At 38.8% G+C, this 17,054-nt stretch overlaps 1 protein-coding gene across 1 annotated transcript in view; it reads left to right on the top strand.

The window, feature by feature from the left end:
• The window catches only part of LOC137259444 (serine/threonine-protein phosphatase 6 regulatory ankyrin repeat subunit B-like), an 89,969-nt gene extending 75,251 nt beyond the window's left edge, over nt 1-14,718 (top strand). Inside the window, exons 2-3 of the mRNA XM_067797100.1 lie at nt 11,207-14,106; nt 14,692-14,718. Coding sequence (XP_067653201.1) covers nt 11,207-14,106; nt 14,692-14,718 — 2,927 coding nt within the window. The remainder of the gene's footprint in view (nt 1-11,206; nt 14,107-14,691) is intronic.
• Nucleotides 14,719-17,054: the final 2,336 nt, after the last annotated feature.

Below are 17,054 nucleotides of genomic sequence, written 5' to 3'. Positions count from 1 at the left end.
ATCGTGAATGCTAGCAAGACAGTGAACTATTCAAAAAAGTCAGATCGGGTTCCAAAGAGTCAACGGAATCCGGTACAAATATTTAATAAATATCAACTTCTGGAAGATATGGATGTCACTCCTCACCACCGTGTGCGCCAAAAAAGTCATTCGCCACGGTCCAGGAACAGATCGCCCGTGTTGCCACCTAATGTAACATGAATAATACACTTATCCAGTGGAACTGCAGAGGCCTTAGGATCAACTTAAATGAAATACAATTATTAGTACAAGATTTTCAACTATCAGTTTTCTGTTTCCAGGAAACATATCTTAAGCAGACTGATAAATTTGACTTACGTCAGTACAGCTCTCACCATTCCTTTTCTCCTCCGGGTGACAAAGCCACTGGAGGCTCCTCTATCTCGGTGAGGCAGGGTATAACACACAGCCCTGTTGATCTCACTACTAACCTTCAAGCTGTTGCAGTTCGGATTTCGTTACACATTGCGTTTACTTTATGCTCTTTGTATATCCCTCCATCTTCAAACCTCCAGAAATCTGACCTTCAAGCTCTGTATGATCAGCTTCCTCATCCCTGCACACTCATGGGTGATTTGAATGGACATAATCCCTTATAAGGGAGTAATGTTATCAATACCAAGGGGGAAATAATAGAAGATTTTCTTTCTGACAACAGTCTCTGCATATTTAATGATGGTACACACACATATTTACACCCTGCTACAGGTAGCTATTCTGCCTTGGACGTTACACTCACAGATGCAGATCTTCTGAATGAATTTTCATGGTCAGTTCATGATGATTTATGTGGAAGTGACCATTTCCCAACACTTCTCTCAGTCAATAACCCGTCTGATGTTCCACCCTCATCAAGGTGGAATTTTTCAAAGGCTAACTGGTCTAAATTCACATCATTGTGTACTGAGAAACTCAAACATGAAACGTTCCAGAATATTGCTGACCCCATTCAATTGTTTTCAGATACACTGCATACTGTAGCTACCGAAACGATTCCTAAGTCCTCTGTGCATCCACGCATTCGTAAGCCATTGTTTGATGGCGATTGCAAACAGGTTAGGAAAAACAGGAAGAAGGCGGAAAAATATTTTCGCAAACATCCAACTGTACATAATTTGAATAATGTTAAAGTAACCAGAGCTAAAGCTCGACGTACATTCAAGCAAAATAAACGGAAGTCATGGAGAGCCTATTTCTCCAAGATTAACTCCCGCACACCTATATCAAAGGTGTGGAATATGGTACAAAGGATCAAGGGCAAGGGTTCCAAAACAAGCGTTAAACACCTTAAAGACGGAGATCACATTTTGGAAGATGCTTCAGACATTGCAAACAAACTTGGTGAAACATTAGCTAAACATTCGTCTTCATCAAACTATCTTCCTGAATTCCAGAGGTACCAGAAGTTAGAAGAAAAGAAAATCAATAATTTCACCTCTGACAATGGTGAAGACTACAACGAAGTATTTTCCTTACATGAACTACAAACTGCTCTAGTGCAAGCTCATGATACAGCAACAGGGGCTGATAATATTCACTATCAGCTCTTGAAGCATTTGCCTGATTCATGTCTTGAGGTACTTTTAGACATATTTGATGAAATTTGGAAAGATATCAAACGATTGCGATCAGGTTCACTGCTGATTGAATGTAGCAGAAAACAACAAGCTACCAACCTATTATCAACTGATATGTTTGTCGGAGTCCCGGTATTAGTTTCTGCCCACAGAACACTGAATACAAGCAAAGGCATAGTTCGAGACCGTGAGCGTCTTCTAGCAGACATGACTGAGCTCGACATAATGTCCGAGATGAAAGATCAAGGAGTATCTTTCGTCAAACGTTTCACAACACGGCGAAATAATGAGACTGTCCAAACCAACACATATCTGTTTTCATTTTCAGCTCCAACACCTCCAAAGTCAATCAAAGCAGGTTACTGCAATCTGAATGTTGACTTATATATTCCAAATCCTCTGCGCTGCTTTAAGTGTCAAAAGTACGGACATGGTGTTAATACTTGCACATTGTCTGTTACATGTGCTCACTGTGCTGAGAATACACATGTAACCGAAGATTGTGACAGTATTCACAAAAAATGTGCAAACTGTTCAGGAAACCATTCATCCTTCTCGAAAGAATGTCCCATTTGGAAAAGGCAAATGGAAATTAACAAAATCAAATTTTCCAGGAACGTCAGTTTTGCTGAAGCAAGAAAGATTGTACAATCTACTGAGCACACTGAAACTTATGCCTCTGTCACAAAAACATATGAAACCTTATCAAAAGGAACAACTACGCCAGTACTAACTTCGTCAAGCTCATGTCAGACCGACCTGACATGGGTAAATTCAGATATTCCTGAGTCTATCTCTCCTGATCCTCCACAGTCTATCTCAGAACAGTCTACTCAGACAGACACAGCTCAGTCTACACAAAAGACCATATCTCCTTCATCAAAGTCTTCTTCAGATCACACATCATCATCATCACCATCTCAGTCACACTCAAAGTCTCAATCGACAGCTGATAGTCAGCCACCTGTTAAAAGTAAACCGAAGCCTAAGCCTGATGCTTCAAAACAACAAAGTGGCAGAGCTCCTAAAGGGTCACAGAACAAAATTCAATTGTTCAATAAATATGGGTCTCTTGAAGATATGGACGTTTCTGAAAACGTCTATTCTAGGGCACATAGCTTGTCGCCCTCCAAAAGAGTGCGGGGTAGATCCCCAATAAATCCCCTCAAAAGATATTTTATTCCACTAATATTGTACAGTGGAACTGCAGAGGACTGAGGACTAATTTACATGAATTACAGCTATTGGTCCAAGATTTTACACCTTCAGCGATATGTCTCCAAGAGACATATTTAAAACAAACAGATACATTTGACCTTCGTCAATTTAATACATATCATTCTTTTTCACCTCCGGGTGATAGGGCCACTGGAGGATCATCCATTCTAGTCAGACAAAACGTTATTCAAAGCCCTGTTCCACTTATTACTAATATGCAGGCTGTTGCAGTGAGAATTACTTTACATGTAGCGTTTACGCTATGCTCTCTTTATATTTCTCCGTCTTCGACGTTCACTAAAACTGATCTTCAAGCTCTATATGACCAACTCCCGAAGCCCTGTATTATAATGGGAGATTTAAATGGACACAACCCACTCTGGGGTAGTGTAACTACAAACACTAAAGGTAAATTGTTGGAGGAATTTTGTTCTGACAATGATTTATGTATTTATAATGATGGTTCCAACACATATTTACACCCTGGGACAGGGACCTATTCTGCTCTTGACTTGTCATTGACAAATTCAGAACTACTAAATGAATTTGAATGGTCAGTCCACGATGACCTCTGTGGAAGTGACCATTTTCCTACTGTATTAAAATCTGTAACTCCATCCGATGTTCCTCCATCATCAAGACGAAATTTTAAAAAGGCTAACTGGGCTTTATATGAAACACTGTGTGCTGAAAAACTTAAACCTGAACGTTTTATTTACGTTCCTGATGCTATTAAATGCTTTTCTGAAGAACTTAACTCCATTGCTGATGAGTGTATACCAAAGTGCTCTGCAGTTCCACACATAAGAAAACCATGGTTCAACGATGAGTGCAAACAAGCTAGGAAGGCAAGGAAAAAAGCAGAACATTATTTCCGTCGCAATCCTATGGTGCATAATTTCAATAAATTTAAGATTTTAAATGCTAAAGCACGGCGTACTTTTAAACAGAACAAACGCCAATCTTGGCAACATTATGTATCCAAAATAAATTCTCGGACACCCATGTCCAAGGTATGGAACATGGTCCAGAAAATCAAAGGTACAGGTACTAAATCTACTGTCCATCATCTTAAACATGGAGATCAATTGCTTACTGATAAATCAGATATTGCTAATACACTAGGCGAAACTCTTGCTTAACACTCTTCCTCTTCCTCACCAATATCAAAAACAACAAGAAAAGAAAACTATTAATTTCAATTCTGATAATGGGGAAGATTATAATGAAACTTTTTCGATTCATGAACTCCATACTGCTCTTGATCAAGCTCATGACACTGCTACTGGAGCTTATATCATACATTATCAACTCCTGAAGCACTTACCAGAATCCTGCCTAGAAACTCTTCTCAATATTTTTCATGATATTTGGACATCGGGTAACTTTCCTCCCTCATGGCGTGACGCCATAGTAGTACCAGTACCTAAACCTGGACGTGATCATACGGATCCGTCCAATTATCGACCTATTTCACTAACTAGCTGTGTTTGCAAGACCATGGAACGCATGATAAATAATCGGCTTGTTTGGTACTTGGAAACCAATAACCTTATTGCAGATATACAATGTGGTTTCCGTAAAAACAGAAGTACTGTCGATCACTTAGTGCGACTGGAATCATTTGTTAAAAACGCACTAATTAATAAACAACATCTTTTTTGATCTTGAAAAAGCATATGACACAACCTGGAAACATGGTATTTTGAGGGATTTACATGACTTTGGTTTGCGATGTCGTTTGCCTCAATTTATTGCCAACTTTTTAAATGACAGACAATTCCAGGTCCGTGTCGGTTCTACCCTGTCTGATCATTACAATCAGGATCAGGGTGTTCCACAAGGCAGTATTTTATCTGTCACTCTTTTTAGCATCAAGATCAACAGTTCATCAAAAGTTTTAAACGATTCAATAGATGGACCGTTATTTGTGGATGATTTTAATATTTCTTGCCGAGGTAAAAATATGCATACTATTGAACGGCAACTGCAGTTGTGTTTAAACAAAATAAATAAATGGTGTCTGGAAAACGGCTTCAAATTTTCGAAGTCCAAAACTAATTGTATACATTTTTGCAGAACATATAAGCCACATAAGGACCCAGAACTATCTCTAGATGGCACTCCCATCAAAATTGTAAAGGAGGCCAAGTTCTTGGGATTAATTTTTGACTCACATTTAACGTTTCTACCACATATCAAATCCCTCAAAACTAAATGCCTGAAGGCACTTCACTTGTTGAAAGTCGTTTCAAATTCTAAATGGGGAGGGGACCAAGCTACCCTCCTGCAACTTTATCGATCACTGATCCGGTCAAAACTTGATTATGGCTCCATTGTATATGGTGGAGCCTGTAAAAGCAACCTTAAACTTTTAATTTCTGTTCACCATCAAGGTATAAGACTTTGTCTTGGATCATTCCGAACTTCTCCTGTTGACAGTCTATACCTTGAAGAAGACGAACCTTCTCTTGGCCACCGTCGTATTAAATTATCTTTACAGTATCTCACTAAACTGTATTCAAATAAGTCCAATCCTGCATATAACTGTGTCTTCAATCCCCCGTATGGGGATTTGTACAATAAGATGTCTTCTCTTGTTCCGACTCTTGGACTGAGAGTTAAACCTTTTCTTTCTGCTGCTGGCATTGAGCTGGATAATATAGCTCCTTCTCGCTTGTTTTCTTCTCCTCCTTGGCAACTGGTTAAACCACAAGTTGACCTTACATTAAGTAAATATAAAAAATCAGAAACTAATGACTTACAATACAAACAGGAATACAATCAATTAAAAAGTAAGTATAGTACATATAAATCCTTATTTACAGATGGGTCCAAGGATGGTGGCGCAGTTGCTTGTGCTACTGTCATTGGATCCAGAACAATATCTTCTAGATTACCAAATAGCAGTTCCATTTTTACAGCAGAAGCACATGCCATATTAACAGCTCTAAACTATATTAAAAAAACACTTTAAATATAAACAATATATCATTTATTCAGACTCTCTTTCATGCCTCCAGGCTATTAAAAATGTATCTTCTCAGCATCCACTTTTAGCTGACATTGTTGAATTGTATAATGAACTTGCTACTGGCCAATATGACATCGTCTTCTGTTGGTTACCCAGCCATGTTGGAATCTCTGGTAACACAATGGCCGATCGTGCTGCCAAGGTAGCACTCAACAAATCTGTGACACCACTTCTCATACCCTATTCAGATTATTCAGATCATATATCCGTGATCTAATGCAAAAGAAGTGGGACACTCAAGTAGGTATCAATAAATTACATGAAATAAAGCCCTATATCGGTTATACCCACTTGGGTTGTCAGTCCAGATTTGAAGAGGTTGTTATACGACGATGTCGCATTGGTCATACGCGATATACTCACGAACACTTGTTAAAAGGTGAGGATCCTCCGTTTTGTATCCCTTGTGATGAGAGAATCACTGTCAAGCATATCCTGCTCGATTGTGTTGATTTTGCCATCACAAGGGATAAATATTTCAATGAGAAAACTGTAAAGGATCTTTTTTATAACGTTAATCATCATTTAATAATTGAATTTTTAAAGGAAATAGAATTGCTACATAAATTCTGAATATGTTTTGTACATAGATAATATATCTTTTACGCATGGTATTGTAAATTAGCAACTGCAATCGTTAGTGGCTGTGCCCTCGAGGGAGGTTGAAGTAGCGTAAAATTATTGTCCTTCGAAGAGGGTACGTAAGTCCCAAAAACTTTCAAAGTCGATTTTGCTCAACCATACTTTTTAGTCGTAGTGTGTTTGTTGTTTTAAATTCTGGCTAAATCGTCCTATCATCGCCAGTGTCTGAAGCGCTGGTGTAAATCCAGCCAGGGTCCATGCAGGTAGGAAAGGTACTGTAAGTCCCCATGGACCCTGGCATGGTGATCTACCTTCAGCTGCTGGTGATGTGTATAGCCCGTGTTTTATCTTGTCTTGTCCAAATAGTTCTATCAGTTTTACCGTTCCACACTAGTTTTATCCGTAGCTGTGATATTCTAGTTGTTTTACTGTCCTTTAACGACAGTTTTTTTTATAGTATGCACATTTCCCATTTCAATTCTCAATCTGTTCTCGTCACGATATGGCTGAAATATTGCCGATGTGACGTTAAATATTAACTCACTCACTCACTCATGAATAGAAAACGTTACGCTATACTTTTCCCCGTTATCAGAATTGACATTAATAGTTTTCTTTTCTTGTTGTTTTTGATATTGCTGAAATTTAGGTATATAATTAGAAGAGGGAGAATGTTTAGCGTGAGTTTCGCGAAGTTTCTTCGCAATATCTGATTTATCAGTAAGTAATTGATCTCTATGCTTAAGATGATGGACAGTAGATTTAGTACCTTTACCTTTAATTTTCTGGACCATGTTCCATACCTTGAACATGGTGTCCAAGTCCAAGAATTTATTTTGGAAACATAATTTTGCCAAGATTGGCGTCTGTTCTGCTTAAAAGAACGCCACGTTTTATCATTTAAAATTTTAAATTTATTTAAATTGTGCACCATAGGATGTCAACGGAATTAAGGTCCTGCTTTTTGTCTTGCCTTCCTAGCTTGTTTGCGTTCATCACTGATCCATGGTTTACGAATATGTGGAACTGCAGAGGACTTTGGTATACACTCATCAGCTATGGAATTCAGTTCATCAGAAAAACATTTAATAGCATCAGGAACGTCAATAGAACGTTCAGGTTTAAGATTTTCACCACACAGTGTTTCATATAAAGCCCAGTTAGCCTTTTTAAAATTCCACCTTGATGATAGAGGAACATCAGATGGAGTTACAGGTTTTAATATAGTAGGAAAATGCTCACTTCCATAGAGGTCATCGTGGACTGTCCATTCGAATTCATTTAGTTGTTCTGAATTTGTCAGTGGCAAGTCGAAAGCAGAATAAGTCCCTGTACCAGGGTGTAAATATGTGTTGGAACCATCATTATAAATACATAACTCATTTCAGAACAAAAGTCCTCCAACAATTTACCTTTAGTGTTTGTAGTTACACTACACCAGAGAGCGTAGCGTAAACACTACATGTAAAGTAATTCTCACTGCAACAGCCTGCAGATTAGTATTCAGTGAAACAGGGCTTTGAAGAACGTCTTGTCTGACTAGAATGGATTATCGGCCAGTGGCCCAATCACCCGGGGGTGCAAGCTAATGATATGCATTAAACTGATGAAGTGTCAAATGCATCTGTTTGTTTTAAATATGTCTCTTGGAGACATATCTCCGAAGGTGTACAATCTTGGACTAATGGTTGTAATTCATGTAAATTAGTCCTCAATCCTCTGCAGTTCCACTGTACAATATTATTGGAATAAACTATCTTTTGGGGGAATTTATTGGGAATCTACCCCGCACTCTTTTGGAGGGCGACAAGCTATGTGCCCTAGAATGGGTGAGTGAGTTAATGTTTAACGTCACATCGGCAATATCTCAGCCATATCGTGACGAGAACATTTAAATTAAATATATGCATATGGAAAAATCTGTCAACGGAGGACAGTAAAACAACTAGCATATCACAATTTTCAGTAAAACTAGTATGGAAAGTTAAAACTAATAGCCCTATTTAGACAATACATAATAAAAACAGACTATAGATCGCCAACAAGTGAAGGTAGATCACCACACTAGAATGGACGTTTTCAGAAATGTCCATGTCTTCAAGAGACCCGTATTTATTGAACAATTGCATTTTGTTCTGTGACCCTTTAGGAGCTCTACCACTTTTCACCGTTTGTTGACTGTCAGCTGTCGATTGACACTTTGACTGTGGCTGAGATGATGATTTGTGATCAGAAGAAGACTAGGAAGTGATTCCTCACTCTGTGATGATATAGCAGGACACAAAAGCTGTGGAGAATCTCAATTTACCAAATTAGTTTGGCAGCCTGTGGTTGATGTTGTTTAAGAGTTAGACCCCGATGATGTTTTTGCCACTGTAGCATAACTTTCTGAAAGTTCAGATCTCTTCACCAGTTTTTTGGTCTCGGAAAAAGAAATATTTTGAGTAAATTTTATTTTATTTATCTCCATTTGCTCTTTCCAAATTGGAGACTGTTTCGAAAATGAAGAATGGTCGCCTGAGCAATTGGTGCATTTTTTATAATCACTGTCACAATCTTCTTTTGTATGTGTCTTCTCACCACAGTGAGCACACACAAGAGACAATGTGCAGGTATTTACACCGTGTCCATATTTCTGGCATTTAAAACACCTTAGAGGGTTGGGGATGTAGGTATCAACTGGAATGTTACAGTACCTGCCTTCACTGATTTGGGAGCATTAGGACATGAAACAGTAAACAGATACGAGTTCGTTTAGATGGTTTCACTGTTTCTCCGAGTTGAAAAGTGCTTGACACAGACTACACCTTGATCCTTCTTTTCAGATCTGATGTCAAGTTCCGACATATCATCAAGCAATCGGTCTCTATCTCGAATGATACCTTGACCAGAATACCAACTAAGATTTGATTTGGAAAGACCTAAAAAGTTTGTGCAATGACATATATATATATATATACTCCATGCACAGGGCTTGGCATGACCAGCCGATTGGTCGAACCGGGCCCATTCGACCACCCGTCTAGGCGAAGTTAGGGCCAAAGTGGTGTATTGAGCAAGAGGAACACGATTGCAGGCCCTTATTGCCCTCAACCACCAGGATCCCTTCCTTCACCGACACAGGGCTGCAACCCACGGCAAACGGGTTGGTGGACCAAATATCCCCCCGAGTTCACTACGGGGGTGATGGCGAGCTCTTGGCATTACCCAGCACCCACCACGAGGTGGTGGCTCGGTTTCCGGTGGTTAATGGAGTTGATGGAGCACCTCTGAAGATTAAACCTTTTGTTGTGTCCAAGGCTGATGAAGGGGTTCGTGGAGATGTCAAGAATGTAACGCGTCTCAGAAATGGATCTCTACTTGTAGAATGTTCACTACATCAACAGTCAATTAATCTCCACAAAGCAGATCATTTTGCATTACTGAAATACTGTCTCTGTTCACAAATATCTAACTTCGTGTAAAGGTGTCATCCGTGATCGCACGTTTATACTTCCCAAAGTACCATCATCAATTAAGGCTAGTTATTTCAACATCGGAGTGGATGTGTATACTGTCAAAGGTTTGGGCATGGAGCCAGGTCGTGTACTAAGTCCCCAACTTGCTCCCGTTGCAGTAAAGATCATGAAGGCACTACCTGTACAGATGCCATTAGGTCTGCTAACTGCCACGGCGAGTACTTCTCCTCATCAAAATTCTGTCCTGTCTATCAGAAAAAATCACGAATACAGAAACTCATGTATACCAATAATATTGTTTTACACAGGAAGAGAACGCCCTAAACATAAACAATGAATAATCTATTCTAGACATCAATAAATTACATGCTATAAAACCCTATATTGGCTACACCTACTTGGGTTGTCAGACAAGATTTGAAGAGATCATCATGCGACGATGTCGCATTTGCCACTGAAGATATACACATAAATATTTGCTTAAAGGAGAGGATTCTCCGTTTTGCATCCCTTGAGATGAAAGAATCACAGTCAAGCATATCCTGCCTGACTGTGTTGAATATTCCATCACAAGGGATCAATATTCACGAACGATGAAGGATCTTTTTAGCAATATTAGTCCTCTTTTAATTCTTGTATTTTTTAAGGAATTACATTTGTTAACTCAACTGTAAATAGATAAATATTTTAAAATCGGAATATTTCATTAGTAACTCAATTCGTTAGTGGCTGTACCCTCAAAGAAGGCGGAAGTACCGTAAAATAATTGTTCTCCTGACAGGGTACATAAGTCCCAAAACATTTGATGTAAATATAAGTTTTACATTAGTTGAGGGGATGAGGTAAATCCAGTTAGGGTCCATGCGGGAAGTAAATGTTCTGTAAGTCCCAATGGTTCTTAGTATGGTGATCTACCTTCCGTTCTGGCAACGTATAGCTCATTTTTATATTGCATTGTCCTTTATACATCCACTGATTTAGGTCTAATCACTAGTTTTACATTACATTACTCAGTGATATTCTAGTTAGTTTTCTGTCCTTCGTTGACAGTTTTTACAATATAGGTGCTATTAATTCATTTGTATTTTTATAATGAATCGTTCTCGTCACGATATGGTTGCAATATTCCCGATATGACGTTGAATATTAACTTACTCACTCACTCACTCAAATAACTATTGAATCCCTGTATAACTCTGTTTCAGCTCAGCAAACTCTATAGATGTACAGCACTTTTGGGTGCGTGGAGGGTAATGGGTTAAATTAACATGGGTCTAAAAATGAAAACTGTGTCATGTTTTCATCGTTACTTTCAGATGAACATCATCAAACACATAACCGGGCCTACGTTAACACTACACTTATTGATGCCTGCAGAATAGGAGACTTGCATCAAGTTAAATACTTGTTGTCTCATGATCCTGCCAACGTCAACTCGAGAGGACAAGCTGGCAGGACGCCAGCGATGATAGCGGCAGTAGCAGGACACAGGGCATTGCTGGAATTACTTGTGGAGAAAGGGGCAAACTTGACCCTATTAGACGATGAGGATAACAATATCTTACACGTCGCCTGTATGGAGGGAAATCTGGGGATAGTGAAGTACATCCACTCGCAGAAAATCATAGACATTGAAAGTAGGGGAAGAACCGGGACAACACCTTTGATGTCAGCAGCGATGTTTGGGAAGAAGGACGTGTTTTCTTTCCTTATGAAAATAGGAGCTGATATATCAAAAGAGGATGATGATGGTGAAAATATCCTTCATGTATCCTGTCAGGGAGGAAATGTAGATATAGTGAAATATGTCCTAAAGCATAATGTTCTGTATATAAACAGTACAGATGACAAGAGCATTGCACCATTGTTGTTGGCAGCTGGTTATGGGAACAAACTTGTGTTTCACTTTCTGATAGAGAGAGGAGCTGACACCTTCACAAAGGATAGTACAAACAGAAATGTTCTTCATTGGGCCTGTCGAGGAGGAAGTGTGAAGATTGTGAACTATATCATCACACAAAACATTGTTGACATTAATGGCAGCGATGAAAATAACATGACACCATTGTTGTTAGCCGCATATCATGGGAAAATAGATGTGTTTCGGTTATTGATAGAAAAAGGTGCTAATACTTTAGCAGTGAATCAGAAAAGTAGAAACAGTCTCCATCTTTCCTGCATTGGAGGACATGTGGAAACAGTGAAGTATGTTCTGAACCAAACCAGTGTGGACTTAAATAGTAAAGATTGTGAAAAAATGACTCCAGTTCTACTTGCAGCATATCATGGGAAAAGAGAACTATTTGATGTTCTTGTCAAAAACGGAGCTGATCTGTCAGTAATTGACGAGGATGGTGACAACATCCTTCATTGGGCTTGTCGAGGAGGAAATGTTAATATAGTGACTTATATCCTCATGCGAAACATTGTGGATATAAATTGCAAAGGGGATGAAGAAATGACACCAGTACTGATTGCGGCAGATCATGGAAAAAAAGAAGCATTTGATATTCTCGTGAAAAGAGGAGGTGATCTGTCAGTAATTGACGAGGATGGAGACAATATCCTTCATTTGGCTTGTCGAGGAGGACATGTTAAGATAGTCAATTATATCCTGATGCAAAACATTGTGGATATAAATGCAAAAAACAGTGGTGGAGAGACACCAGTGATGCTTGCAGCAAATAGTGGGGAAAGAGAAGTATTTGACATTCTGGTGAGGAAAGGAGCTGATCTGTCAGTAATTGACAATAATGATGACAATATCCTTCATTCGGCTTGTGGAGGAGGAAATCCTAAGATAGTGACTTATATCCTGATGCAAAACATTGTGGATATAAATTGTAAAGGGGATGAAGAAATGACACCAGTACTGATTGCGGCATATTATGCAAAACACGAAGCATTTGATATTCTCGTGAAAAAAGAAGCTGATCTGTCAGTAACTGACGGAGATGGAGACAATATCCTTCATTTGGCTTGTCGAGGAGGACATGTTAAGATAGTCAATTATATCCTGATGCAAAACATTGTGGATATAAATGCAAAAAACAGTGGTGGAGAGACACCAGTGATGCATGCAGCATGGTGTGCGAAAGGAGAAGTATTTGATGGTCTGGTGAGGAAAGGAGCTGATCTGTCAGTAATTGACGAGGATGGTGACAACATCCTTCATTGGGCTTGTCGAGGAGGAAATGTTAAGATAGTGAATTATATCCTGATGCGAAACAGTGTGAATATAAATAGAAAAGGCCGTGGTGGATTGACACCAGTGATGCTGGCAGCATGGCGTGCGAAAAGAAAAGTATTTGATAGTCTGGTGAAAAAAAGTGCTGACCTGTCAGGATTTGGAAATTGTGGTAAGAACATCCTTCATTTGGCCTGTGAGGGAACAAATGTGGAGATAGTCAAGCGTATCCTCAGGTTACACATTGTGGATATAAACTGTAGATTTAATGAGATGACACCACTACTGTTAGCAGTAAAATATCAGCCACGCAATGTGTTTCAGTTGCTACTGGAAAGCGGAGCAGATCCTTCTTTAGTAAATAGAGATGGTGACAACGCCCTTCATTTGGCCTGTATGAGAGGGGATGAGGAGATAGTGAAGCAGGTCCTGAAGCTACACTCTCTGAACATAAACTGTAGAGGATCGAAAGGGAGGACACCACTGCTGTTAGCAGCAGAATACGATTCATACAATGTGTTTGAATTGTTAATGGAGAGTGGAGCTGATCCTTCAGCAGTTAATAGAAATGGTGACAATATCCTTCATGTGGCCTGTAAGGGAGACCGTGAGGAGATAGTGAAGCATGTCCTCAAGTTACACACTCTGGACATAAACTGTAGAGGAGATAAAGGGAAAACACCACTGCTGGTATCAGTAGAGTACAGTACATATGGCGTGTTTAAATTGCTACTAGAGGGTGGAGCGAATCTTTCAGCAGTAGATAATGATGGTAACAGCATCCTTCATTTCGCCTCTATGGGAGAAAATCAGGAAATAGTGAAGCATATCCTCAAGCTACACGTTGTCGATATAAACTGTAGAGGGTCGAAAGGGATGACACCCCTGCTTTTAGCAGCAAGGCAAAGTACATTCGGTGTGTTTGAATTGCTACTAGACAGTGGAGCAGATCCTTCAGTAGTAAATAGTGATGGTGACAATGTCCTTCATTTGGCCTGTGTACAAGGAGATGAAGACATTGTGAAATATGTACTGTCACGGTGTATGGTAGATTTAACTACAAGGAATAATCAGGGCTTTGATGCAACGGAGATAGCGAGGGAACGTGATTTCTTATCAATAACAAAGTTACTGTTACAATACTGAATATAGGCCATGTCGTGCATATGACGACTATATAGTAATGGATACATTAACCTATACCAAGACCTGTTAACAAGGATATACAGAACATTACAGATGTAGATTTAAATTGATCCAGTAAAAAAACAAAACAAATGATAGTTATTATAATAGACGCAGAACAACATGTTTGTGACATTTCCTGCCGTGATGCACAAACGTGTCCTTCGGATAACAGGCAACATCAACACATTCTTTGAAAAGATGACAACATCAAAGAGACTTCGTATCGCATTCGCTAGGGTCCATGTAGGTAGCAAAAGTTATGTAAGTCCCCGTGGTCGTTAGTGTGGTGATCTACCTTCAGTTGTTGGCAATCTATAGCCCATTTTCATATTGTATTGTCCTCTATAGTTGAACTGTTTTAGATCTGAACACTAGTTTTACATTTTATGTGATATTCTAGTTGGTTTTACTGTCCTTCGTTGACAGGCTGATGGAAAGTGGACTGAAACTTAAGTTTCCACTTAGAATCCAGTGAGTTTCTGTTCGTTTACACTGAGCTTTCACAATAACGGAAACTTCCAATTACCCACTTTCTAAGGGTTTCCGTACGGTATCCGTTACCCTCTTTCCAACAGGTTTCCCTTGAGTTACAAAAGATATAGCACTAATTAACAGATCAACATGTATAACAAAAATGTTTCCAAAAACATGCGATGGCTAACATTCACTTGCATCCATTTACAGTCATCCTCACACTGACAGAGACAAACACACCAAAGTCAGTCACTACTATTGCTAACCATATAATAACACACAGCTTGCAATACAATACAATAAGAAAATGTAATAAAGAACTCTGAAAACAAATAAAAGTGTATTTCAAAATAAATATAGGTCTATTTGAAAATAAACACAAATTAAGCCCACTCAGGGGCATCGTTGGGCGGATATCCCTCTGTCATTATGGTTTGGGTGCCTCATCCTGGCCTTCATGATGGCCTTGTAAATTGTGGATGAGTCCTGTGCAGACCTGTACGTCCTCACTTTACTGGATTCCCAGGTAAATGGGATCGAGAGCAATAAATTGGTATCTTCTTCATCACTCACAAATGGTGAAGTCTATTCCAAGGTGAGTATAGTTGAAACCTGGGGTTTTCATGCTTTTTGCACGTGTCTGAAAATCTATATGACACAAAAATCAATCAACATATAAACCTTAATGCCAAGAAGGATTATTATAATGCAAATTATTAAAAAGGAAGTTGTCATCAATTTCTTACTTGAATAATCACCCCCAACACAAATTCAGCAGTTCACACTTATCCTATTTCCTTATGAACAAGCAATCTGTTGCTCTGAAGTGACATGTAGTCACTGAAGTGTAGTAAGATGTTTATATGTTACATATCATTGACTGACATTTCTACTAATTATGGCTCACATTAATATTGTTCGCTCAATCATCTCCATCTAATTTTGTGTATAGAGACTGTAGGGATTGTGCAAATACGATGATTCTTATGTTACGATCTATGAAATAATCATCCAAATCATGCGTTACATGTCTTACAAATGTCAAAACAACAAATCCATAAATGTTTAAATGTATATGTTTGGAACATAGTATCTGTCATCAGACGTTGTGATGAGTGAGTGAGTGAGTTAATATTTAACGTCACATCGGCAATATTGCCGCCATATCGTGACGACAATGACTAATTATGAAAATACAAATGCATTGATAGCGCATATATTGCAAAACCCTATCAACGAACGACACTAAAACTAACTAGAATATCACAGAGTAGAAGGTAAAACTAGTGAAGAGACCTAAAACAATGTATCTATAGAGGAGAGTACAATATAAAAATGAGCTATAGGTTGCCAACAACTGAAGGTAGATCACCATACTAAGGACCATGGGGACTTATAGTACATTTGCTTCCTGCATGGACCCTAGTTGGATTTACATCGTCCCTTCAGCTGTTCGCAATTGAGACAAATTCTGCCATAAAGTGAAAACACATGATTAAAAGTTGGAAAACTGAAATTTACTTCAAATGTTTTGGGACTTATGTACCCTCTCAGGAGGACAATTATTTTACGGTGGTTCAACCCCCTTTGAGGGTACAGCCACCAACAATTCAAGTTACTAATTCAAATTTCCAGTCATTAAAATACATCTATTCGCAGAAACATATTATTCAAAATTCAACCAAAAACTCAAGTTCTTTTAAAAAGCCTATAATTAAATGAGAATGAACGCTGGTAAAAAAGATCCTTCATTGATTTAACTGTGAAATACTTACTCCTTGTGATGGAGAATTCAACACAGTCAAGCAGAATATGCTTGACCGTGACTCTCTCATCATAAGGGATACAAAATGGAGGATCCTCACCTTTTAACAGGTACGCATGCGTATATCTAGTGTGGCCAATACGACATCGTCGTAAAATAACCTCTTCAAATCTGGACTGACAGCCCAAGTGGGTATAACCAATATAAGGTTTTATCTCATGTAATTTATTGAAACCCACTTGGGTGTCCCACGTCCTTTGCATCAGATCACGGATATAAGATCTAATGGTGGCTTTGTAATCACTATAAGGAACAAGAAGTGGTGTCACAGATTTATGGACTGCTGCTTTCGCAGCAAGGTCAGCCAATGTGTTACCAGAAATGCCTACATGGCTGGGTAACCAACAGAAGACGATGTCGTATTGGCCAGTAGCAAGATCATTATACAATTCAATAATTTCTATTAAAAGTGGATGTTTGCAAGATATATTTTTAATAGCCTGAAGGCAAGACAGAGAATCAGAATAGATTATATATTGTTTACGTTTAG

The sequence above is a fragment of the Haliotis asinina genome, chromosome 13 (assembly GCF_037392515.1).
Source record: "Haliotis asinina isolate JCU_RB_2024 chromosome 13, JCU_Hal_asi_v2, whole genome shotgun sequence".
In the NCBI taxonomy this organism is placed as follows: domain Eukaryota; kingdom Metazoa; phylum Mollusca; class Gastropoda; order Lepetellida; family Haliotidae; genus Haliotis; species Haliotis asinina.
The sequence above is the reverse complement of the archived record's forward strand: the minus strand, read 5'-3'. Positions and strand labels throughout refer to the sequence as shown.